Source organism: Bombyx mandarina, chromosome 10 (assembly GCF_030267445.1).
Source record: "Bombyx mandarina strain Sakado chromosome 10, ASM3026744v2".
NCBI lineage: Eukaryota > Metazoa > Arthropoda > Insecta > Lepidoptera > Bombycidae > Bombyx > Bombyx mandarina.
The window spans coordinates 2,858,496-2,884,892 of record NC_143217.1 but is presented as its reverse complement, the minus strand read 5'-3'; the positions used below and the strand labels follow the sequence as shown (position 1 = coordinate 2,884,892).

Sequence of the window (26,397 nt, the reverse complement as noted above, 5' to 3'; positions counted from 1 at the left end):
TAATCGGTATCTTTGGATGAATGAATATTTTATATTTGGAAACATTAAATAATCACAATGTAAAAATTAATAAGTTTTGGTAGTTAAACGAATTGAATATTAAAATTGTTATTTTCTCAGTATAAGCATTATAGGTTTAATCAAAAATAGAAATTCACATAGAATTTCCATTATAATGTACATAATCCATTATTTCTATTACGATTTAATGTCACGTTTTTTATTATCATTAAATTATTTCCGACGTTTTCGAATAATTTTATAGTTTTCATGGTCACCTTAACCGTACTGTCTACGACTCGCAAAGAGCAAGGACAATACAATTTAATCCACTGTCGGTCAGTATGTATCTATGTTAATATTAGTATGGGTATATTATAGTTATGTAGTCGGGAAAAGCTAAAGTAATAGTCTTGTTCTACTGAATTCCAGAGAACGTCTGCCAGGCAGCCGGGTGTACATTAAAAGCGAAATCAAACTACGAAAATATAAACAAAATCTGTTTACCGACCTTTTCGTAACAAATTCGTAACAAATTGCAAGTTCAAAAAGACTGTTCCGTAATCTAGAGCAAGTACATTAAAATAAAGCAGTAGGTAGAAGGTAAAGCAGTAGAAAAGTAACTGAAGCAGAAAAGAAAAAAGGGTGATATTAGTTTGATAGCTAAATGTACATAATAATATTAGGTTCTTTTAATAACTTAATATTTTTGTAAAAAAACCTGCGATTTCAAAAGAACGCAGTTGTCCAACGCTCACTTGTCTCACGACCTCGTGTCGGTTAACTGGTAACTGGTATGTTAATGTTAACACATTGACTGCCTGATTTCTGTTGATTTCTCTTATCGATCTTTATATTAAGGAACACCTAGTTGACCCTGGGAAAGACGAATACGAAGATACTGAAAATTACCGAATCTATTTCTAAGATACTGCTAAAAGGCATTACACTCGGCGGGGCGAGTGAGGGAAAGCTCTCCTCACTACGCAGAAACCCGCCGCCGCCGAGCAGGGGGTCGGGACCGGGGTCGTATCCGTGACCTGGCCCCCTAAGAGCTAAGGGTCCCACCCGTTTTGTGCGGGGAGAGACCCAGACGTGGGGTGGCGTGCTTTGCACGCCCACCCGCAATAGGAAGCCGGGTGATGGTAGACCGCGTTCCCCCGACCGCTCTGGGGGAAGGTGTAACGCGGCGCCATCAAAGCGGGCTCTCGGCCCGCTGAACGAGGGAACCGGTGGTCGTGTCGCTGGCGGCCACCGGTCCGGCGTCCGTGGGACGGTGGGATGGATGTAATGTGCTCTGCGTCAACCCTGTCCCGCCGTTTCAATAGCCCCGACTGGGCTCCGGCCCGGTCCGAGGTAGGGCGCCGGTTGTGAGCGGCAGGAGTTTTTAGGGAGGTTCAACTCCCACATACCCCACCTGCCGCGCGGGTGGGGATCCGGCGATTTTCTCTTGTGGAAAAAAAAAAAAAAAAAAGGCATTACACTAAGAAACAGTAACATAAATCGACATTATTACTTTAGTGCGTCGCGTGGGGCAGCCTTAATCTACGTGGCTGTCAACGTGTTAACGTGTCATGATTCACCAGCGCCCCTACTTATCATCGTCCCCAAACACCTGACATCTTCGATCAATAATACTATTATTGATCGAAGCCTGGCATGTAAGGGTATCTTCATGGGATTATGAAATGTCAATAGATACCTATAAAAAATATTTATGTATTTTTCGCTTAGAACGTTTAAAATGGAAAATCTACGAAAATCTCAATAACATGGCTGCAAAGCGGAAACAATTTACCGACAGCAAACATAAAAGTCACATCAATGCTTAAAATGTACTTTTGGTGTGATTACAGAATAATTTGTCGACACTGGAATGTCAGTGAGCAAAGTTCACATCGTATCAACTTTATTTAAATTTTTTAGAATAAGTTTGTTTTTTCTTTTTTCTTTGTGGATTTAACGGTGACCTATATCTGTGGATACTATATTGATTTTGATGCCACCTTGAGATTTGAGTTTGGAGTTTAATTGAATTGTGGAAAAAGCCCCTCTAAACTTGAAATAAAACACATTACTGCCTGGCAGATATTATCAAGACGGTGTTACCAAACCAGGGTCGCGCCGTCCCCATATGCGGAGGGTGAGGTGCACACAGGAGCCAAGACAATAAGGGCGCCGCCACCGAAATTATTAATGTTACACTTGCACAACAAAATATTCTTTGTAGTGGAATTTCGTTATGTAAAGAGTTACAATAGGTGTAACATATGTCTTGTAAATAACAAAGCAGTACAAGTTTTCCCAAAATTTACGTCAAAGCAATAAGTCAAAATTAACAAATAATAAAAAAAATACATTGAAACATGAAGATTCGTAAAAATAGAGGGCGCTTCATGGGTTTCGCACACTGGCGTTGCCGGGGGTCTGCGCGAGTCTACCAAACGGCAACGGGTCAAAACATACACCACCGGACAGATATGCACTCAAATTTCTAAGATTACGTGAATGTCCATCATTAAAATTTATGAGCGAAAATTAAAAACAGCCACATTTTGGCAATGCTTACTTTCGCTTCTTGTGTTTTTAGTCTCTCGTTTGCGAAACTACATCCAAGGTCAGGGAACCGCAACGAACACGTTACTATCTTTGATGACTACGATATTGTGCTACTTAGGTCTCAATTTGTGTGCAGAAACTAAAGAATTCGCGTCCACAGAGCGTATCCGGTTAGACTGCGTCTTTCAAAAAAAAGAAATGCCTTGACTTACGCGGCTTAATAAGACGAAAGTTTGTTTAAATGCTGTAGGTACGTAATTAAAAAAAACCTTACAGCTTAAAATGCGATTTGCTTTAAAGGCTTCTTAGTCAAACATGATTTTTACTGGTGGTAGGACCTCTTGTGAATCCGCGTGGGTAGGTACCACCACCCTGCCTATTTCTGCCGTGAAGCAGTAATGCGTTTCGGTTTGAAGGGTGGGGCAGCCGTTGTAACTATACTTGAGGCCTTAGAACTTATATCTCAAGGTGGGTGGCGCATTTACGTTGTAGATGTTTATGGACTCCAGTAACCACTTAACACCAGGTGGGCTGTGAGCTCGTACACCCATCTGAGCAATACGAAAAAAAAAGAGAACACATTAAACATACATTACTGTCGACACTCGACTAATCTAAGACCATTGCGAGTGCTGGTTTTCGGAGAATCATGTCGGTCAAGGGCATCCACGGTCATGACTATTAGAATGTTGATGTTACCAACAAAGTAGGTAATAATAAAATATTGCTAAAGTTACGAAAATTCATTCTGACGATAATGGCCATGACGTATAAACATGAATGGTGAATCCACTAATATAAATGGAGGTGACAGTGACAGTAAGTATATCAGGGCTTAGGAATTTGAATCTACTTAGGTTCTTCTATCATTCTTTTTTTAGTTAGTACCACCATCGTGCTTCTGGCTGCCGCGGAGTAGTAATGCGGTCCGGTTTGAATGGTGGAGCAGCAACTACACTACATAATTAAGACTTAGATCTTATATCACAAGGCGCTATTGCGGTTGTGATGTCTATGGGCATATCAGGGCCATAGCTCGTTTAACCATCTAAGCAAAAAAAAGTTGTACCATAACTTATATTCAATGAGAAGAATAGATATTTGAAAAAAATACGACTGGTTCCCAGCCCGGCAGTATTCAAAATAATATTAACAGTGTTTTTGCCTTGACCTTCAGTGCATAATCAGCACATTATAAGCTACTTTATTTACGGTCTAGTAATAAGCTACTGTAAGTACGCTTTAGCCAGTGAGTGGGTCGTGTGATCATCTGGCTGTTAACGCAATAAAAGTATACATATTAAAATAATATACTCGTGACCAAGTCTCCTATGCGTTGTCTATGGGAAAACTCCCCTCGACGTAGACAGAGTTGTTTCTCGAGCCGCTGCTTTCATAGTAAACTTTCTCTGCTCTTCTTAGTAATGTTGGTAGATCGTGTTTTGAGTCTGGACCCCCACTCCCTTATTCCGGAGCGAAACAATCCTACGTGACTAAAATCTTTAAAAACATTAAATACTAGCTGACCCGGCAGACTTCGTAGTGCCTCAATCGATAAATAAAAGACCTAAACTTTTATATAGAATAAACTTAAAACAAACAAAAGGAATCCGTCCGACGGGGGACACGTCAAAGGGAAAACAAAATTGTTATTTTTATTTAATTCCGAGAATTTTCATATTTTTGTACCTTTTAAACCTTCTCTGGACTTCCACAAATAATTCAAGACCAAAATTAGCCAAATCGGTCAAGCCGTTTTCATGTTATGTCGTGACAACGGAAAACGGGTTTCATTTTTATATATATAGATATAATAGTGGGTTTTTGAAACGATAACAAAAACCGAATCATTAATTATTTATGCGGCGCCCGTGACTGCGTTTGTTGAGTTCGTTGTGTTTCTTAAATACAAAACTAGAATTTTAACAGCCAACGAAACCATTACGTCCGTTCACATTCAAAAGTTATTTTACAATTATATTTTATTGCGAAATATCAGTGTAGGTACCATTGCTGTTACGAAAAGGTCGTCAATTAATTCTTTCAATTATACTACAGATATTGCAACTGTATAATATTGCTGTAATGTAACATAAAAAGTATATAACTCTCAACAGTTGCCTAAAATGTGGGCCCGCAATTTATGTTAAGTAAAATAAAAAAATCGATTCTTCGAACGTCGGGGTTAATGAAAGGCAGTCGACAAATACGTGGGACTTTTTGAAGTGAAAACTGTTTGAGACCGTTGTGTGAATTTCGCACATTTTTAATGGCACTAGATATACGAATCAGCTCACCGCGGTTAGTGTGTGAAAATGATGTTGTACATATATAGTTACAGATTTATTCGTAAATGTATACTGATAACTATTTTTGATAGTAAATATAGATCTGATAATACACTCAATATTGTAGTAAACGTTACCGGTAAACTTACCGGTTATTAAATACGTATCAACGTCACGAGCCCTTATGAGTTTCATCGACACACTCATTCATTATTTCTATAATATTGCCTTATTCAACATCCAAGGGTCCAAAGTTAAATCTGCGTTAGTTTTTGGGCGTAAACTACTCGGCAACAGCTAACACTAGCTCTTAGTTCTTATACAGTTTATATAAGCATTACGAAGACAGAGAATCTAAAAACCGGTACTATGCATCTACATAGGCCAGTCGTCAAACCATGATTCCGCTACATGCAATTATTTTACTATTCGTCTGTTTATTCGCTAACTTCTTTAACTGATATAAATACATATTAACATAAAAACAGGTCAATATATATACTTTATTGCTAACAAAAAAACATGGGCAAGCTACATATTTTAAAATCTACTGTTTCAACTTGATTTTTTCTGTTGCAAGTGCAAGTTTTCGTATATTGCAGAGACATCCAGCAGAGGCCTCTTGCAGTATAGGATCCTTCGATCCTATTGTCTCCAACAAGAATTGTACAACTCCCGCCTAGAAATAAAACATTCAGGTTAATTTTCAATTGATATCACAGATTTGATTTACGAGTGGCAGTTAATTTATCGATTAAATGGTACCTAGTCAATTCATCAGAATCGACATTCTGATGGATTTGTTTAATTTTAAGTAGTCCTGGAGTGCGGCCTTTGATCCGCCATTAATAATATTTCACTGTCCGCCGTATACCTGAAATAGCCTCTTTAGGCTTCCAGCGAAAAGGTAGAGGAAAAATCCACAGACGGTATAATGCACTCATCAAAGATAAAAGATATGACGGCGTGAATGCAACCTTGAGACAAGAGGTCAAATTCTCCATTAGATCAGAAAAACACTATCCTACCCTGCGGACGGGGACACATAATTGCTTTGCGGCAGAAAAAAGCAAGACAGAGGTAATGATCACGACACGGACTGTCACAAGAAAGTAATGGAGAGATCAAGGCATTTAGTAGTGACATGTGGACCGATGCCCGGGAAGGAATAATTAAGCTATTGATAAATTTTAAGCTATAAGACTTATCATTATTATGTCGTAATTGTATAAGATTCTCGGGGCAATTTAAAATTTTAGCCGTTAAAGCAAACTACATATTTTCTAATTTAAAAATATATCAAAAAGGTTAATTTTAAAACGATTACAAAACAAAACTCTTAAAAAAAAACGTCCGTCATGGAATGTCAGACATTTTTATTCGACCTTCATATTCATGTTTTGCATTCACACAAAGTTGTTTTTATATTCAACGTCAAGTAAACCGACATGAAATGTTTTTTTTTCTACGCTTTAAAGAAATTTGGCCGAGGGCGTCTAAAATTTGCCCTAAAGGCACGCAAGCCTAGCACGTGAAGCACAACACTTCTGGCTTCTTACCGTCAAGCACAAAACGGTACTAGTTACGCAAAACCAATTTACGATTCTAACGACGGATACCGTAATGTCGACGGTGAAAGCGGATAACTTCATATTGTGAAAGTGCTAATTTTCAACTCAGATCAGACTTACTGCGTGCATTGTAACGCAATTGATGGAGTAGAATGACAGGTGATATAGAGCGAGGGCTGTGGCTCGGTGGACGTTCGGATCTCTTGACGTCATGTAATTGACGAGAGGTGTGATGGCTCCACGTTTGCCAAACTCCTGCCTGTTCTGGGCCCAGTCGCAGCAATACGCAATGGCCACGCCCAAGTTCGCACGGAGATGATCGTCTGTTGTACTCACTGAAAAATCAGCAATGATGTTTATTACTTCACAATTTCATAAGTTTAATATTATTAGGTATCGATAACGAAAAGCTCAATAAACATCAACAAAGTAATCATACTCCTTTATCATATACCATTTCTTCGTTCACTCCCCTCTTACACATATCGTCATTCACGCAATCCATCTATTTGTTCTTAGGTCTACCTCTTCCTCTAAAACCTAGCCTTCCTCTAAAGCCTACATTCATAGTTAAAATTCTCTTAACAACCTCATTGTCATTTCGTCTGATCACATGCCCATACCATCCCAAACGCGCACTTCTCAACTTCTCTGTCACAGGTACCACTTTCAGACTTCCTCTAACATCAAAGTCCAAAATCATTTTCATGTAAAAGTAGGAAATATAAAAATTAAAACGTGATAAGTTTTGTCTAGTATACCCAAAAACAAAATATAATAGAGTTAAATGAATATTTTCGTTAAATGACAAAAAAGGCTATTGTGACGTCGCAACTTTGTAAATTTAATCGGTTCTAAAGAGTCAAACTACGTTCACACCATAGTTAGCAGGCTAAACGGATTATGATTAGTATGTAGGATAATAGTATGTATGCTGATACTACAATGACTCATCCCAACGAATCGACACATGAAAGCGGTGTCACTTTTAATACCGACCACACCTCAGCCCCGCTACCAGCCAGTCGGCTGTTCAAATAAATACGCGTGCTTATTTACCAATTTGGGCAAGTTAGTTAGTTAGCTTAGCTATTAACTATTTTGCTATTTTGGAATTGGAACATTTGCTATTGCTCAATAAACACGTTTTATTATAAGATCACATCAAATCAGCTACAACGTAAATTTTTGTCTTTACCCTATCACTTAGTCTCATATGTTCAAAGTCGATGTAGCATAGACAAAACAATGTGTGTGATGTCTATAGCCTTAACACCAGGTGGGCCGTGAGCTCATTCAACAATCTCAGAAATAAATACTTAAAACAAAAACGAGCATATCATAGCATAGTATGCATCTAAGTAAGCCGGCTGTGTAGTGTGAACGCACTAAAGACATCTCAGTTGCGTCACTCAAAAGTGCATTAGACTGCAACGGTACGTCATAGGAAGAACTTGGCGAACAGAGAAAAATTAGAGAAACAAAAAACCCCAAATTGAAGGAAGTTTACAAGAAAGTGGGCGTATTAATTAGTTCCATACCAAGCTTTGAAAGTTTCGCCACCACACCATGATCAGATATCACTGCTAGATTCTCGTGGTCTCTAGCTATTGTAGCAATGGCGGCACATATGGCTGACAACACATTGTTGTCATCCGAATCCAGTAGATCGACGGTTAGGTCTAGTGCGCCTACAAACGACCGCACCATTTCTCCAGAATCAGCAGCGTTCTGTACGCACGGACTCAGCGCTAACGCTGCATTCGTTTGAACTTTCTTAGAGTCGTTCTTCAACAGGGACCAAATTAGCCTGACTCCATCCAACTCGTCGATCTCGGCCATACAATTTTGCTCCTTAGCACATTCCATTAAAACTAAAGGAACGTTTTCCAATAGTGGCTTGTACGTATTGTTGAGATGATGAACTGTAATTTCAGTTGTTTTAATATGACTCAGCCTTCATTTGACAAATTTTCTTTGATTAATAACTTATTGAAAACCAGACAGACAAAATTAAATATTAACTTGAAGATTTATTGTAATGAGAATGGTTTCGACAAGTGTTTTAAAAAAAATTAAAACTACACAATTTCAAGTCGAAAATTTAGGACCATTAAATTATTTTCTTACATTTTGGTATTGGTATTATTAAAAGTAAGGTATAACATGAGCCGGTACCATTGTCATGTTTAAGTCTGCTGCAAAGCAGAATACGTTCCGTTTTGATCGGCGGGGTAGCTGTAATGCAATACCATTGAAACTACGATCTTATGTTTCAAGGTGTATGGTGGCATTTGCCTTGGGGTGTCTGAGCCTCGGTAACTACTTAATGAGAATTAGGCCGTGAGTTTGTTGTGTTGTCGAGCCAAGTATCCCAAAAAAATATGATTACAAGCTCCAAAATCAATAAAGTAGTATTTTTATTTTATTGCTTTAGTTAATTAAAATTATCATCGTACTTAATAATGGTATACCGCCAGCACTTCTAATTTTATCCCTATTCTGAGGAAATTTCGCGCATTCCGCTAAAGCTCCAGCCACATTAGTCAATACTCCATCATTCTCGTCGTCCAATAATCGAACAAGGATCGGTACCGCGCCCAAATGATCTAGTTTTTTCACGCTCGCGTCACTATTAGCGCATTTCCACAGTGCACCAGTTACTGCTGCCAATAATGGCTTGTTGGGTCGGTTGGTGGAGTCCTGTGCAGCTTCTACCAAGAGCTCCAAGCCTCCGGCTTCGCGGATCATGTCTCGTGTTATCGCATCACTGGCACATTTATAAATCGCTAAACTACAGTATGTCTGAAAAATATGTTAAATGATGTACTGTTTGCTAACTGTAGTGTCCGTCAACAAAAAGACAAGCTTATTGCCAAGATGCAAGCAAAGTTGACCACAAGAGGCTTCATACTACTTTCTATGAAACGTTTTCGAAACGTGGACATAATTGGAATGGATGGAATTTAGCATTGATTCTTGTATTTTATTTTAACTTAAAGTTTTTTGTAAGGTGCTTTTGGTACCCAAGTAGGTTTCCCAAAATAATTTAGCAATTTCTTCAAAATATGTGAAAATAAGCTCAGCACTAAAAACCTAATATCGTGTTTTTAATCTATTTATTTTCAACGTTTCCAATACTGTACAGTTTTCGTTGTCACGAACAACTAAAGGTTTTATTCGTCGACATTTGAACAATCTTGTAACTATCGTTTATCTTTCTAAAACAAAAATCCTAACGTTACTACTTTTTGTTTCACGCAGGACAAACTAACAGAGACTTTGGTTTTGAAAGTAATCCGCGATACGGCTTAAGTTACCTAATAAATGGTTACACATGTTGTTCATAGACATATAAGCTAAATTACAATACGCAATAAATTATTATAATTTTTTTACCAGAATAATCTCTCAAATAGTTTTACTGATTAATGTACTTACGTTGTTTTAATCTACAAAATTACTTATGAATTAAATGCAGCGTGGTTAGGCCTCCCACGTGGTGTACCGACAACTGTATAACAGGCCTATGTCAGACAGAGCCGCAGACCGGGCTCAGTGGTGTAGATTGGGAGAGGCCTATGTCCAGCAGTGGACGACTGTGGGCTGTTGATGATGATGATGATGATGATGATGTCAGACAGTGGACGTCTGTTTGCTGATGATGACGATGATGATAGAAAGCCTTAATTTTTTTAACCAAACCTTTAAATCTTTATCCTCATTTGCCAAGTGTTTGATCAAGTCGTTGACCATTCTTTCCGTCTGTATGGCCAGTTGAAAAGAGGTTTCATTGGCACACATTTGTAATAAGCCAACTGTTGGAACCGCGACATCAAGGTGTATGGTTTTTAGCATTTTTGCTATAAGAGGTATCATCCCGTATTTTCTCATTGCCTCGCGGTTACGTTGAGATGCTGACATTGACCATAAAGCTTTAGCTCCGGCTCTGGCAATATCGAGGTATTGTAGTTCATCTTGGTTCAACTCTTCACGTGATGTAATAATACATCTAAGATAAAAGTAAAACATTTTACTGAGATACTTTTTAAACTTTGAAAACTTGAAAAAGAGTCTCACCGTTCCTTAATATCGAGAAGATCGATAAGCTTCGGTATTCCACCGAATTTCCGACAGAACTTTCTGCTTTTGCGTATACGACCTAAATTAGCTATTGTTTCAGCTGCCAGTATTTGTACATCCCTTGCAGGATCCGACAGTAATCCAACTAATAATGGAATCGCACCTAGATCGGTCACTTTCTTCCTTATCTCTATATTAGGGGTTATATCTTTTAAAACAGCCAAGCCACCTAATATACAACACAAATCTCTTGTCTCCAGCAAGTTCACAAGAAGCTCTAAGCCTCCAATTTCTTGAATAGCTCGTTGATTAACTTCCACAGTCAAGTCGTGGTCTTTCAGACAAGATAGCGCCACCGTTGTTGCCGTTTGATTACCGGCTTTCATATATTTCACCAGTTTCTGTATATGCCAGTACTCCGGCGGTATTTCTGACGACTTGATAAGGTCCGCCCAGTTGTCTTCGCTAGGAGATGTTGATGAAGCCGAAGACGCCGAAGTGTCAGATCCTTCGGTAACCATTACTATTCTAGGAAGCCCCACGGTATCTTGACCTCCATCAGCACTAAACGTTGATATATTATCCCCTTCAGCCATGATTTTAGATTATTTCGTTATTAAAAACTACGAGTAAATGGATTTGATAGGTATTGAACTAATTTTGTCAATACGGTTGCCAAGAGACGTATTGATAAAATTGGTTCTGTATTTTCCATACTTCAGTGGTATTTTCATAATAATAATGACATTTTAACGAATATAATAAGATTCCCTCTCATCTTTTGGTAATTATTCTTGTCCACCTGATGGTTGTCTGGAAGAGATCGCTCTTAGCGATAAGACCACCAATTGTACTTTTTTGTGTTTAATGTATCGCACTGTTTATTTGTTTTTTGGTGTACAATAAAGAATACTCTCTCTCTCTCTCTAAATTAAAATCTAAATTTTAGTGTAAAATTATAAAGTAATAAAATGCAAATCAAAAACGATTGAAGTCGAAGGCACTAAATTTAAAAGAAGGAACAGAAAAGTCTCTTCCTATGGCACGTTGCGATGAATATATGGAGATATAACCCAAGGGGTATTGACTACACCTGTAGTCGGTAGACCGGTCGCTTAGGTAAGCGACCGGTCTTAAATTCACGCCAAATCCCTACGCAGTATGATTAGAGGTCATACATCACCGATCCCACACAATATGGGATAAGGACAAGAAAAAGACTGTTGTCAAAAAATCGATAGTGACTTTGTCGCATAGTTATTACGTTATACCTATACTTAAATATTATGTTAAGGTTACAATTTTTCTTTTCTTTGTTACAGTTTCGTAGGAGCGTCAAAGACGTGTTGAGACCCGAACACAATGACCATTTTTTATTAAGATGGTTAAGAGGTATGACAGCTATTCTTAAATAACCCAATTTTCTATATATAAATCATCCGATGCTTCTAAAACTGCGAAGCTATTACTTCGGTTGTAACTTTGATTATATTATAATAAACGAGAAGGTCACAGGTTCCCAAAGCTGTAAGAGATCCGCAGCGATATTGCGAAACTATAACTCAATAGCTAATGGCTGTTGAGAATCTTAAGCGTTTATTGGCATTGATTTTATAAGCACATCTATTATACCGTGTAATCTATGATTGTTGTATTTTAAAAAGACGAACAGGCCAAACATAATAATATGTAGTCAATTTACTCGAAGGTAAATAATGAAATTATTAGCGATGAGATTGTGGAAACTTTATATTAAATTAGCTTTTAGCCGCCGTTTCATTCATTTTAATATAGAAAATAAAGTATTTCTCCGGAATAGTACTTTTTTTTCTGAATAAAAGGTATACTCATCTTTATGCATGACAACATATATAGGTATAAATTGTATGTTAATTTAAGAGGACAAAAAATAAGATTATTTGAAGGCTGTTATCAAATACGATGAGTAATTTAATTATAAAGCGCATTAAGATATTTTACAGAATCATACTTAAATAAAACATTTAGATAAATATGAAATATTAACTTCAAAATGGATTGTGTATATGAGCTCCTAATAACTTTTAATGAATAGCTCGGATAACTAACTAGTTCATTAAGAAACTGATAAGTGTATATTCTTGGTTGTCATCATAAAACTTTTGATATGTACTATTGTTTGGAAGTGGTCGTGGCCCAAAGAATTAGACGCCCGATGCATTCGTACCAAGCGATGCGATAGTGCTATGAATTCCGCATGCAGGTACCTACCAAATTTTCTAAAGAAATACGTACATAGATTATACACTTAATATATAATACGTATTTAACTCATGTTTACGAACGACTTCCAAGCTGAAGGATTAACATCTATACTAATATATAATACTAGAGTGGTTTTTACGGATGTTCCGTTATAACTATGGAACCATGCATCCGATTGACTTGAAACTTGGTATCCATGTAGAAAATACATGTACATAATGGATAGGATAATATTTATATGAGTGTTGGACTCCCTACACCAGTTCCGGGGGCGTTGATGATGAGAATCTTTGTGGGGGTGAGAAATAGATATGTGTCGTTCGCGAACGAACGAATCAAACGACCCGGGTCTCAAAATCCGCGCGAACGATAGGGTCACTTCAAAAAATATGAGTCGTTCACTAGATCGACTCGTTTAACAAAACCTACGAATCAGAAGAAGAGAACTATACGACAGTCATTCGGGTCATTTCGGGTTGCCGGGTCTCGACCCGCGCCCGTCTCGGTTAGTCGTTCGTTGTCGCATAATGACGCATAACGCATTTGAATTGTTTTGATCTCACGTAAACAATCGAACTATAACAGTTCCTTTAAACTGTTATTCAATACTAAACTTTAAATTAATATTAATTACGTCATAAATTGATGCGATAAACGGTAATCCAAACGTTCGACTGAACGGGTCGTACGAACCGGATCATTTTGTCAACAGGTCAGTATTGATCTGAATCTCTAAAATTGAACGAACGACACATATCTAGTGAGAAATAATAATGTTAATTTTAAATGCCAAGCGAAGCGGACGGGTATAACTAGTCGTATAATAAAACCAAATCCGTAAAATTATATTTTGCCTAATTACTATAATTACCGGTGGTAAGACATCTTATAAGCACGCACGGGTGGATACCACTGATCTTACCTATTTCTGTAGTAATGAGTTCAGGCTTAAAGCGTGGGGCAGCCGTTATGGGCCGCGAGCTCGTTAACTCTAAGCAATAAAAAAAGTTGCATCGTGTGCATTTTAATGGTACATCTACTATGACCCATGTCGTTCCTTTGCACCGCCTGTTTTCTTGGGAAACTCTAGTTCTATCTAAATGTTAACAAACGATGCCTGAAATAGCATTTAAAGTGGAAACGAGTTCTGGCAAATTATTTTTAAATTATAATTAATTACTTTATAGTAACAAAAAAAATTCAGCGCTAGTAAAATTAGACGTCCAAGGTAAGGCAGAACAACAAATTTTTTTTTTGAAAGCACCTCTGAATAAAACCTGTCGGCGTGTCAAAAAAAATTGCACCGAAAACCAGATTGACGTCGTAGTCCCGTTGGGATTCGTCCATCCAACCAAAAAATATTTAAGTGAAAGTCACAGCGGAAGGAAACTGTTTAGTTATTTATAACGGATGAAAAAAAAAATCATTAACATATTCATTTTCTATTCCAGCTCGACAATGGGACCCAGAAGCCGCAGAGAAGATGTTAAGAGATGTTAGTAAAAAAAATTGTACCTCACCCTCTCAGATTATACTAACCAAAAAAAGTTAACCTTTTTTTTTTTTTTTTTTTTTTTTTTTTCGGGTAGAGGGCCGAACCTCCTACGAGGTCCCCGCGCAAAAGGGGCGCGCGGGGTATGTGAGACTCAACGATCTGCATGGTGTTGTGAGCAGACCGCGGGCCCAAGGATTTTAGAGCCTAACCCACTAAACGACTCCTCTGCACTCTTACACCCGACGTCCGATCCCCTCCGAGGTCAGAACCCGGATGAGGTAGGGGGGCTACCGCGGTCAACACTACAACCAGACGGCGCGGCTCACCCCAAGGACGCCCAGCCGACGGAGCCTTCGAGGCGAATCGAAGGCTCTGAAACGTCGGCCGTCTCGGTACGGCAGCCCGTCGGGCCGCCCAGACGGTGCCGCTGGTGTCCCGGAATACCCCGCTGGACCAGAACCAGCCTGCCGGGTCGGGACGCGATACACCGTCGACCGGTCGCTCTATTCACTCCACGGCAGCGCGCTAGAGTGCTGGTAGCGCGCCGCGCGGCCTCACCCCCTCAGGTCGCCCCTAAAAAAAAAGTTAACCTACCTTTTTGGACAATTTAGTTTATTAAGTGTATTATCTATGGTAATCTAAACGTAAATTAAAAAGTGTATTATCTATGATATATCCGTCGAGTAAATAAAGAGATGCCTAGAGTTTTTTAACTTGACTCCATAATCAGTTTCATTTAAAGCCGAAATAAATGGACGAGTTATAGCTAGTGACATAGTATAACTGATTCATAGATTAATAAAAGCATATATGTATCTACATACTTACAGTATTAAAACATTTATAATAGATTTTATTTAACATCTTTGATATGTCAAAATTACAAGGTTATTATGGGTGTAAATAAAAAGGAAAGTGTGATTTCAGTGTATGTAATTTACATGAAATACAAATGAGTAAACCGTAGCTTAGAAGGAAAGTATGCAGAGGAATTTTACTTCATGAGAAATAAGTCATAATAATTATTTTACAACTTTTAATTATGAACACAAGAATTTACCTAGTTGAACATTTTTAAAAACAGACATAGATTGTACTCACAATGTTTCCTTTCCGAGAGCTGGAGCAAAAGTGTCGGTGTGACGCAGGTCACTCCCTTTTTATATCATTTGTTCAACACCATAACATTTAGAGTTACCCACAATATTTTTACAAAATAATTATTAAGGTAATCGATGCAGTTTTACTTTGTTAAATTGATTTGATTTTATTACGATTGATTTTAAAATATTAGCACTAAAATAATCTATCAGCGAAAGTAATTCATGTCTAGAATTGACCAATCACAATAAATGTGACTACCACCATTTTAACAAAAATGGAAGTAGTTAAAGGAATTCGGCCTCGTAGTAAAACAACGCCTAATTATTAACGACATTGACATTGCGACATCAACAAATCGTCATTAAATAATTTAAACAATAATTTTATAATGAATAAACTTAAAATCAAGTTTCTAAAAATCGCTGCGGCGACAGATACAATGATAATCATGCACAAAAAGTATAATTAAGACGCGTCTCACAGCGTTGGAGGTGAAAAGCACTTTTTTTTTTACCTACTTAACTATTATTATTTATGTAGATTTTAATTTTCTATAATCTATCTGTCCCTTCCGTTGATTACGAACTTTTTTTTCAACAACACTCGAAAAATGTTTCTCTTTATTTGATACAAGCGGTCCGCTCCGGTTCCGCTCGGGTCTAACAAAAATTTCAATAATATTTGCCTTTTTTTTTTAAAAAGCACCTATTGCGGCATAACTACATATAATAGTTAGACAAATGCTGTCGCAACCCTTTTTGTAAATAATAATGTGTTCTATAAAGTGGTAGTACATTATTTTATTCTATCATCAATAGTTTTCGCAGCGCACGCGATGTAAAGAATATTTTATGTAATTTTTTACACCTTGGATTACATTATTGGAGTTTTAGTAAGGATCCCTAATTTTTTCAAAAAAGATTATAGCCTATGTCACCAGGGAATAGTGTAGCTTCCAAACAGTGAATGAATTTTTCAAATCGGTTCAGTAGTTTCGGAGCCTAGTCAATACAAACAAACAAACAAATATTTCCTCTTTATAATATTAGTATAGATGAAATAGGAATTATGTTTTAGTCCTTGAAATGGCGAGAGAAATGGGAAGTAGACACAACTCTGCCGAGTTGGCAGGCACCCGAAGTTCTAGAAAAACACTTTCCCAGCGGCAGCACGGGCTTCGACAAGGAAGGCTCACCAGGTAAAAAAAAACCTTTTATCGCAAACGGGTATTTTTAATACGCTTTTATTAGCTTCAGACGTATGTATGTTTGTAACGGAATCTTTGAACATGATTTTGACCCCTTCAAAACGTCGGATTAACTCGAAATTTGGTATACTTATTAAGGAATGATGACAATTCAATATTTAAAAAAATTAAAAAAGTTAAAATTCAACTATAAAAGGAAAAATAAATAATAGTTTAAAAAAACTAACAAAATACGCTTTCATAGAAAATCCAACTAAAAAATAGAAACTAAATTTAAATTTTTTTACAATAAAATAATTTTTTCTTATACTATTTTCAATACAAATTTATTAAAATTTATTTTAAAACTATTTTATAAACTATTATTTATTTAAGTAGGGAGGATTGCTTGTTTCTCATTGTACTCAGACTATCGTCTTCCAACGCAATACTTTCATTCCAGTGATAATTGTTCCATTCGTTGGTCTGGATGTATGGGGTCTACTGCACTCCTTCACCAGGACTGAAGTCATTCGAATGATTTTGAAACATTTGGAGAACTACCTCGCTATAGCAAGAAAACAAGCGCTCACTCACGGACCAGACGCTTTGAAGGTAGACACAGAGTAGAACATTCAATCTATATCTATATATATAAAAATGAATTGCTGTTCGTTAGTCTCGCTAAAACTCGAGAACGACTGGACCGATTTGGCTAATTTTGGTCTTGAATTATTTGTGGAAGTCCAGAGAAGGTTTAAAGGGTAGATAAATATGGAAATGCTCCGAATTAAATAAAAATAACAATTTTGTTTTTCCTTTGATGTGTCCCCCGTCGGACGGATTCCTTTTGTTTGTTTTAATTTTATTTTATACAAAAGCTTAGGTCTTTTATTTATCGATTGAGGCACTACGAAGTCTGCCGGGTCAGCTAGTAACCGATGTAATTACGCTTAACTTATTACCAGTTAAATCCAGTTTAGATTCGTATCAATAGTAAAATAATTTTCATTTTCACTATACTCTTCATAATTTATTATCAAATGTATGGCGTTGATACCGATTTTTCCGTTTGATCGTTCGGTTGCTGACTTATTTGATTTTATAACCAGGTAACAGTGATCTTTGACTTGGAGGGTTTCAACATAAGACAGTACGCGTGGAAACCAGCCGCGGAAATGGTATTCACCCTTCTAAAACTTTACGAAGCCAATTACCCTGAGATATTGAAGAGTTGCTTCATTGTTAATGGTAAATGACAAAATATAAATACATATACAGGGTGTTAGGAGACCGCTTTCGAAAACGTGGACAAACGATAGTAGGTACTAATGACATCTTTGACGCCATTAGTACTATCGTCTGTCTTCGTTATGATGGGACGGAAAAAAAAATCCTGATTAAAAAATTATCATATTTATAAAACATTTTATTAGCATTATTTACGCTCCATCATGTTAGTACAGCTAAATGAAACGATAGTTTCATAAAAAATACATTACTTTAAAAAAAAAACCACAGTTAGTGGATCGGGAGGATCCGAAATGACCTGTTTGGGGCGACGTCGACTGCTTTCCATTCTTTCCGCAGGATCGGGAATGTAGTTACCGGCGGCCACGATGAGAGGGTTCTCGTGTCGTGCCGCTTTATCGAAGTGGGAAACAACGCCCGGGCACGGCATTTCTTATAAATGCATACCGCGCTCCCCAAAATTTGCAACTTTGTAGATACAAAATTTTCGTTTTTGGAAGCGGTCTCATAACACCCCGTATATAGGTATATCGATGGATGAAAGCCTATTTAAGTTTAAGCAACATTTTTCCAGCTTTACAGGAGAGTCATTTAAAGTTTAAAAATTGAAAAAAATATGATGACAAAAAACCTTCTTCAGCTATTTGAATGGGGTAAATTTAATTAAAGATCAATTAAAAACATCGCATTCAATTCAAATTCAAATTCAAAATCATTTATTAACTTAAATGTCAGCATAACACACTTGTTGAATGTCAAAATATAAATAAAAATGTTAACTCTACCACCGGTTCCAAAAAAAGCCACAGTCCTGAGAAGAACCGGCGAAACAAACTCAGCGGCATTGTTGATACTAACACCAAATAAAACGGATCTTTAATTACAAAGATAAATGTCGCGTATACGCGTAAACGTAATGACGCTTAAACTAAAAAGCCTTTCATCAATCGATATATAAAGGCTGAGCAAATTTAAGGTTAGGAAGTAAATTGGCTGTTAAACGAGACTTTTTGGCGGGAACGCGAGGAGTGAAGTTGTGTGATTTGTTTTATTTTGTCTATTTAGTGTTTCTTCGGGTTTCAATGTGTAATAATGGTGGTTTATTAACCGTTTAATATCTGTGAAAGTGCACAAATGTGGGAAAATGAAATAAAGCCGCTGGACGTAACTTCTTGGGATCCTCCAAAAAGTCCACTGAAAAAATCTTAGTAAATGACCACCATTTTACTGAGATTAGATTTCATCTCAAATCATCTCATTTAATTTCATCCCAGTTGATTAATGTCTCAAATTAATCATTTTCATTTCATTTCACTCCATAATATTAATTTTTAATAAAATTAAGAATATACATTAAAATAAGACATGACTTAAAGGTCTCAGTTACCAGGTCATAAAATCTCTTTTAAAAAAAGCTGTTAAACGATGAAACGTCAAGAATTGAGCTGTCATTCTTTAACATTTTTATAGTTATAATTTAGGAAATTTTAACCATGGAACGTTACACTTTTGAACGTTACGTTACTGAACGAAAACAACGCATTTTTTTTATAAAAATCATGTTTAGTGATGAAGCTCATTTTCAATTAGGCGGTTATGTAAACAAACAAAGTTGTCGCATACGAGTCTCACAAAATCCACAAACACTCTTCGAAAAATCATTACATCCAAAGAAAGTGACCGTATGGTGCGGTTTGTGGTAAGGCGGAATCATCAACCCGTATTTTTTCGAAAATGAGCAACGAAACGCCGTCACCGTGAATTCTCTGCGCTACCAAACCATGACAACCGATTTTTTGTGGCCATAATTGGCTAATGTTGACATCAGTGACCCTTGGTTCCAACAAGACGGCGCCATAAGCCACACAGTCGGCCAAACAAATCAGTTATTGCGTGAGAAATTTCCCGGTCGCGTAATTTCTCGATTTGGCGATGTCAGTTGGCCACCTCGCTCATGTGATTTTTCGCCGCTGGATTATTTTCTCTGGGACCATAAAAGAGTGGGCTTACGTGAACAAACCACAAAAAACTGGCGCTCTGAAAGATGAAATTCGGCGCTCCATTGACGAGATAAGCGAAGTTTTGTTGCAAAATGTGGCTCAAAATTTTGGTGGCAAAAAAGAACGTACGTGTGCCGAGATGCTAGATGTGGACATTTGCCAGAAATCATATTCCATCATTAATTCCCATAATTTTAGTTTACATTGGTATCAATAAAACTGAATTTGTCAAAAAAAGTGTGTTTTTATGTCAATTTACTTCCTAACCTTAAATTTGCCTTAATATTTCCAAAGTTTTGAATACTTTACAGCACAGATTATACACTTAATATGCTTTACAGTTTTCATGGTCCCAAACGAATAAGGTGTTATAATATGTTGTTTGTAAGGTGGCGTTACTCTTACCCGTGTAACATTATCATTTGCAGCGCCCAAAGTCTTCTCTCTAGCATTCTCCGTGATCAAAAAATTTATGCACGAATACACCATATCGAAGATCAAGATATTCGGTACGGATACAAAGAAATGGCAGGCGCAAGTATTGAACCTGATCGATAAGGACCAGCTGCCGGTTCACTACGGCGGGACTATGGTCGATGAAAATGGCGACCCGAGGTGTAGTTTAATTGTGAGTTTTCATTCGTTTCTTTATTAGATCTATTCTATATTCCTATAGTTTCTATATTACTGGTGATAGGACGTCTTACGAGTCCGCGCGGGTAGGTACCACCACCCTGCCTATTTCTGCCGTGAAGCAGTAATGCAATCCGATTTGAAGGGCCTAATACAGCCTTGATACCAAAACAATTAACAAGCTAACATCGTCTATGCAGTTATAAAAAGAACTAATTTTTTTGGTTATTACCCAATATTTCCGATACGAAAATCATACATATTCCTTGTAGGGTTTGTTGTTAATGTAATGTTTCATATGTTACAGGTGAAGCCAGGTGGGAAAGTACCTAAATGTTACTACTCGAAGAATACCAGCGAAAAACAGAAGGATTACAACAAAGTCACCATAAAGACCGGAGAGAAGCACGTCCTTGATTTGCTGTGTGCGGACAACGACAGCGTTTTGAAGTAATCCATTCATTTTCATAGTATACATTCGTCATAATAAAACATTTTCAACATTTAATTTTGTTGCGGGTAGCTATAGTAGAACACGAGATATTTATTTACAGATGCTTGAATCTCGCCAACGACATTTTGAAGATAAGTTTGAACACATACGTGTTCCGAATAATAACATTTTGACTACCGTCACATACTGAACAATGTCACCCAATCGGTTGAAGATCTTCCCTTTATCGATTTCTCCAAGCATTAAGTTATTCGATTATGTCTTTATCGCCCATCGTCCACCTGGCGAAGATGCCAAACGCACATCCCAAAATATTACTCTAAGGTATTGTTACGCGCTGGGGTTCGGGATAATTAAAAAGTCTACCGGATTACAAGTTAACACTGTATTCAACACTTAAAACACTCAACAAACACTTTAAAACTCTCAATTCGCTTCAGGTGATCCGTTCGCTGTTTCGCTTCGAGTAGTTCCGATTACTGGCTGACTGCGTGCCATCTCTACAATGCTTTTATAGTTGATACCTCATCCCTAGAATTATTGAGAATTTTCCACACATCTCTAGTAGTAGTTCCCGCTATCTGACAATAGATGGCGTTGTACTTCTCGAGCGTTCTAGGTCTTTCGATAATCGTTCGACTATTCGGCGACAGATGGCGTTACTCTTACCGGTGTAACAGTATCATGCGACCCGTATTGTGAGGTGTTAATAAACAAGTCAATAAACAAATCACGGCAAGGAGAAGCAGAACAGTAATACTTTACCCCTATGTCCACTTCTTCTACACTTAGTGTCGTGCGCAGTTATGCAATTAATTGTTAATTAGCATACTACAATTAGTTAATTAGAAAACTCGTTTACTAATCAACTCATAATGCTTGTTGACAGTCGTTTTACGATTGTTCTGGTCACGTGTTTTAAGTCAACTCGATTTAAAAAATACAATTAGTATGTAAATGAATCATAATTAACTAGTCAGAACTATGTGGTTTTTGCCACAGCTCCTGCTTAGTACATGTTCTTTTACTAAACTTTGAAGACATTTCAAATCGCAAGGGCAAATACACGTTCGCGTAAAACTGAGAGTTAAGCTGCAATTGTGCATTCAGACATTACAGCGTACATTGGGAGAGGCCTGTGTCGAGCAGTGGACTCCTGTGGCCGATGATGATGACGTGCGTTCGGTTTGGAAGGATATTATTTTCCCTAGCTGCTATTTCATTGCTATTGAGTCTTTGACCTTGTCTCAAAAGGCTAAGGCTAAATAGCAGGCAGGCCGTGAAATAGTCTGGTTATTGCAATATAAATACTCTTGTACTTATTACTTGGGGAGCTAGACGAACATACAGCCCGACCGTAGGCGACTTACTCAATAATATCAGCAATGCCGAACCCCTGCCTACGACTACGGAGTCCCTTCAAATCTCGCTTGCAGAATGATGTGGCATAGCTCTTTGAAAACATTGTTGAGGAAAATTCATTTAGGGGGTGTTCGCAGTGGTTCCATATAGTGGAAATGAAATATGTTTTAATGACGACGGTTGGAAAAGGGAGGCGACGGAACCATCATATTTATTTGAGAAATCTATACGATCTACAGTGGTTTTTACGGATGTTTCGCTATAACTACTGAACCATGCATCCGATTGACTTGAAACTTGGTATCCATGTAGAAAATACATGTACTTAATGGATAGGCTAAATATTTATATCAGTGTTGGACTCCCTACACCAGTTACGGGGGCTTTAATGATGAGAATTTTTGTGGGGGTGAGAAATAATAATGTTCATTTTGAATGCCCAGCGAAGCAGACGGGTACAGCTAGTCATTTATAAAAATAAGACAAGTGTCATTCAATGACGTATACGTTTATAGATGGGAAATCGGAGTGGAACATCACGAAATAAAATTTCAAATAAAACGAAGGGACGAGGAAGGCAACGAGGAAGTGGTCCACGGGCCGAGGAAGATCGCCGAGGGTCCGATGGACGTCGGCGTGCTCTCCGTCACCGGACCGGCCACGTGTAAGTCATGGCTCATAGCGCGTTCTCGTGCGGTACGATCGTATTCGCTTAGTGGGCGCTAATACAAGCTGTGAATTGATCGTCTTTTTTTTTTCCTACCTAAGCTGAGAGCCTCGGAGGCTCGGAGGCTTAACTAGTAGGTGAGCTCTCACGGGGCTCAAACCTGACGACTTGTCGAGTGATTGTCAAGTGGCGACAATAATAGGTGATGGCCTAAAACCACAAGCGATAGCGATTTTGTCGAATTATAAGGCGGTGGCGGATAAGTGAGTCGCCACATTATCATAACGAACAGGTCGAGGAATGAACTTGGTGCTGTTTCTTCATGCAATTGTTTGTCGTGACTTAACGAAGTTCGCATTGTTATTGTATTAAGCTAATTGTATTAAGATATTTAAAAGAATCGTTTAATTCATAAGGGCGATATTTTCGCAATTTTGCAATAAAACTTTAATTTTGTGTAACTGAATGTGTGACATATCGGAAACCACTGCGTGGCGGGGCTTCCCACGAGTTGGACCGGCGATCTGCTAAGGGTCACGGGAATCCGCTGGATGCTCATTGTGACGAACTTGGGGGAGGCCTATGTCCAGTTATACGTATGTGTGACCCCTCCTGGCTGAGCCTTTGCTCGCCCACCTGTCCTGATGAAGCTGGAAAGGTCTCCGGGTCACCAGTAATGATTTAATGATTAAAAAAAACGCATTTGTGACGATTGCGTATTTAAATTTTGATTTACATATACAATTTTAAATCCCTGTTTGTTTGTTATCTGCTATGAAAATTAAATCACTCAATAAATAGTGTGAAACTCATTTGCGGCATGAAATCAAATTCTCAATTGGATAGTCTGCGCTGTGTCCTCGTTAATTATTAAAATTATTTAGAATAAATGACTCGATTGCGGGTGAAACAGGACGGTGGTCGGCACGTATCCGTTTAGACTTAAATTTTAGACATCGCCAATAAAATAAAGTGTATATTTGAAACGACAATAAACATATTTTTGTATAGCAATATACACTGGTGGTAGGACTTCTTGGGAGTCCGCACGGGTAGGTACCACCACCCCGCCTATTTCCGCCGTGAAGCAGTAATGCGTTTCGGTTCGAAGGGTGGGGTAGCCGTTGTAACTATACTGAGACCTTAGAGCTTATATCTCAAGGTGGGTGGCGCATTTACGTTGCAGATGTCTATGGGCTCCAGTAACCACTTAACACCAGGTGGGCTGTGAGCTCGTCCACCCACCTAAGCAATAAAAAAAAAAAAAAAGCAAAGTTGAAAACTAGAGCTATTATTTGTTAATTATATTTTATTCGTTACAGATTCAGTGATATTCGATAACAAAAACGCGTTCCTGAAGAACAAGAAGATATTCTATGACATTTTGATAACGGTGCCGACCAGGGACCTCAACATTAACGACGAGCCCGACGACCACAACGAACCTGTCGCTGCTGCGTATGAATAAACAGTATTCTTAGAGAGATAACTAATAAGTTATAGTAGAGCGGATGAGCTAAACTAGGTCATTTATCGCAAACAATCCAAAAAAAAAAATTATCTAGCAAAGATTTACTTAAATTCACGTCCAACAAATAACAGTTCTCTTTGATTAAAGGATATCAGGCACTTGTAAACTTGACAATTTTGACGGCAACCTGACAGTTTTGTAGGTTTGCTAAGAAAGTATGTAATGGCCGCACAAACTGAGAAATAGCGTTCGTGTTGTGTCAATAGAAAATCTAGATTTTAAAATCAAAACGACTTTCACCAACGATAACTGTCATTCTGAATTAACATTCTTCACGCCTCAGCGATGCGTTGCTTCATACAAAATATGGACCGTGGTGTATATTTGAATATATGATTATTACTAGCGAACCTCGAACACGCGCTTACTGCCTCTAATTATAATCTATGGTGTAACGGTATCCCGAAAACGTTAAAATGTCACGTTCGAAAAGTTTTCTTTACATTAATATTTTTGCACGTGTACGCAATGTAAATGAAACAAATAAACATCTGTTGGTCGAAGTTCGCTAACTGCCTTTACGTTACATTGCGGGTTGCCGAAATTATTAATTCATTAAAAATAAGTTAGCGCTTAATTAAGCTTGCTTTTGTTTCAGTATTAACTTTACAATTTATATCATTGCACCATGCGGTACATGCAGGCATGGGTCTTATTAGAGCATATTAGAGTTTCGGTTAGGGCGATAATGTCACATTACACAATTTTAATAAGATCTTGGCTAAAGTTCCGCCAGTATTGTCGTATTTAAAACACTAGATAATAAAAATACAAAATTTAGATGCAACTATTTATTTCCCTATAACAAATTTAAGCGCTTGAAAAAAACGTGTATACATTCTTTGTTGATAAATATCAATATTTTTTGCTGGCCGTTTATGTCAAACTTAATCCAAAAAGGTATAAAGGTTTTCTCTTTTATTCTCATGCTAATAATGAGCATTTTTTAAGTTTCAAGTCTAGCTCTTTTAGTCAGGAAGCTAGTTTAAAATCATTTACCTGAACAGGGCAACCGTTCATAGGTAGATATATAAAATATATTAAAATCTGATAATGTAACCTACACAGCATTGATAAATTTAATTATTGTTAGATTAAAATTAAGTAATTTTGCGTGTTTGTATATTATGTAAAAACTGTGATGAAATAGTTACTTTTAAATAGTACAACATCAGTATAGTCGGATTTTTAATTAGACGAAGCCAGCTGACAGTAGCTAATGTCACTTTGTGAAATAATGTTGCTATATTTAAAGTAATAGTGATGCGTTCAGTTCTCGTTCAATCACATAAATGAACAATGAGTGTGAAGAGTTACTCATTAATTTCAAACTATAAAAGAATATTATTTATATTTTACAATAAAATTGTATTAAAGTGATCCAATATAATAATATGTTACTAGTAGTATGTAACTACAATCAGTTTTTTTTATTTTCATTACCTATGTACCTATAATTGTTATATTTTATACATCTATAGTTTCAACTATATGATGCATTGGAAATAGGACAGTCTTACAAGCTTCCTCGCAATGTTTTTCTTAATGTTTAAAACACTCGGTATTCAGTACAGGTAGATACCATAGGAACATAATGTTTCGTCGAAAACTCGTTGGTATGTACAAAGCACGGCTAAAATTCGAACCCCGTGCCCGATATCGGCAGTTCGGCACACTAACTATTCACTAGACAATCGAGGCAATTTCATTAATTCAGGAGTTTTTTCAATCGTTCACTTTGTCACAACACTATTTTTATTTCATCAAAAACTGACAACACAGTAAACGTCAGTTTACTTCGTCTAATAAAAAATCCGACTATAGTTAATAAACGGATTATGGGATTATATTTTTTATCTTAATGTTTATAGTGGGTGATTAAGGACTGATGATAAGTATTGATGATATTAATTTATGTTTTTTTTTATTATTATTTTGTATTAAAGGAATAATGGAAGAATCAATAAAA

The 26,397-nt window shown here is 37.3% G+C and overlaps 2 protein-coding genes and 1 long non-coding RNA gene across 3 annotated transcripts in view; 1 reads left to right on the top strand and 2 right to left on the bottom strand.

Annotated features, from left to right (window-relative positions):
• The window catches only part of LOC114247414 (SEC14-like protein 2), a 32,871-nt gene extending 6,474 nt beyond the window's left edge, over positions 1-26,397 (top strand). The window contains exons 2-10 of the mRNA XM_089730160.1: positions 11,824-11,893; positions 14,197-14,240; positions 16,422-16,542; positions 16,994-17,145; positions 17,643-17,781; positions 20,210-20,409; positions 20,722-20,864; positions 22,746-22,894; positions 24,220-26,397. Coding sequence (XP_089586286.1) covers positions 11,824-11,893; positions 14,197-14,240; positions 16,422-16,542; positions 16,994-17,145; positions 17,643-17,781; positions 20,210-20,409; positions 20,722-20,864; positions 22,746-22,894; positions 24,220-24,365 — 1,164 coding nt within the window. The 3' untranslated portion in view covers positions 24,366-26,397. The remainder of the gene's footprint in view (positions 1-11,823; positions 11,894-14,196; positions 14,241-16,421; positions 16,543-16,993; positions 17,146-17,642; positions 17,782-20,209; positions 20,410-20,721; positions 20,865-22,745; positions 22,895-24,219) is intronic.
• Positions 5,327-11,608, bottom strand: gudu (Armadillo repeat-containing protein gudu). The gene is made up of 6 exons (XM_028180371.2): positions 10,499-11,608; positions 10,124-10,430; positions 8,878-9,223; positions 7,960-8,343; positions 6,539-6,753; positions 5,327-5,526 (listed from the first exon to the last, which is right to left on the bottom strand). The coding sequence occupies exons 1-6, from the start codon at positions 11,095-11,097 to the stop codon at positions 5,395-5,397; spliced, it is 1,983 nt and encodes a 660-aa protein (XP_028036172.1). The 5' UTR covers positions 11,098-11,608; the 3' UTR covers positions 5,327-5,394.
• LOC149502131 (uncharacterized) lies at positions 12,789-14,949 on the bottom strand. Its single transcript, XR_016323624.1, has 2 exons — positions 14,831-14,949; positions 12,789-14,298 (listed from the first exon to the last, which is right to left on the bottom strand). It is a non-coding gene; the product is annotated as an uncharacterized LOC149502131 (long non-coding RNA).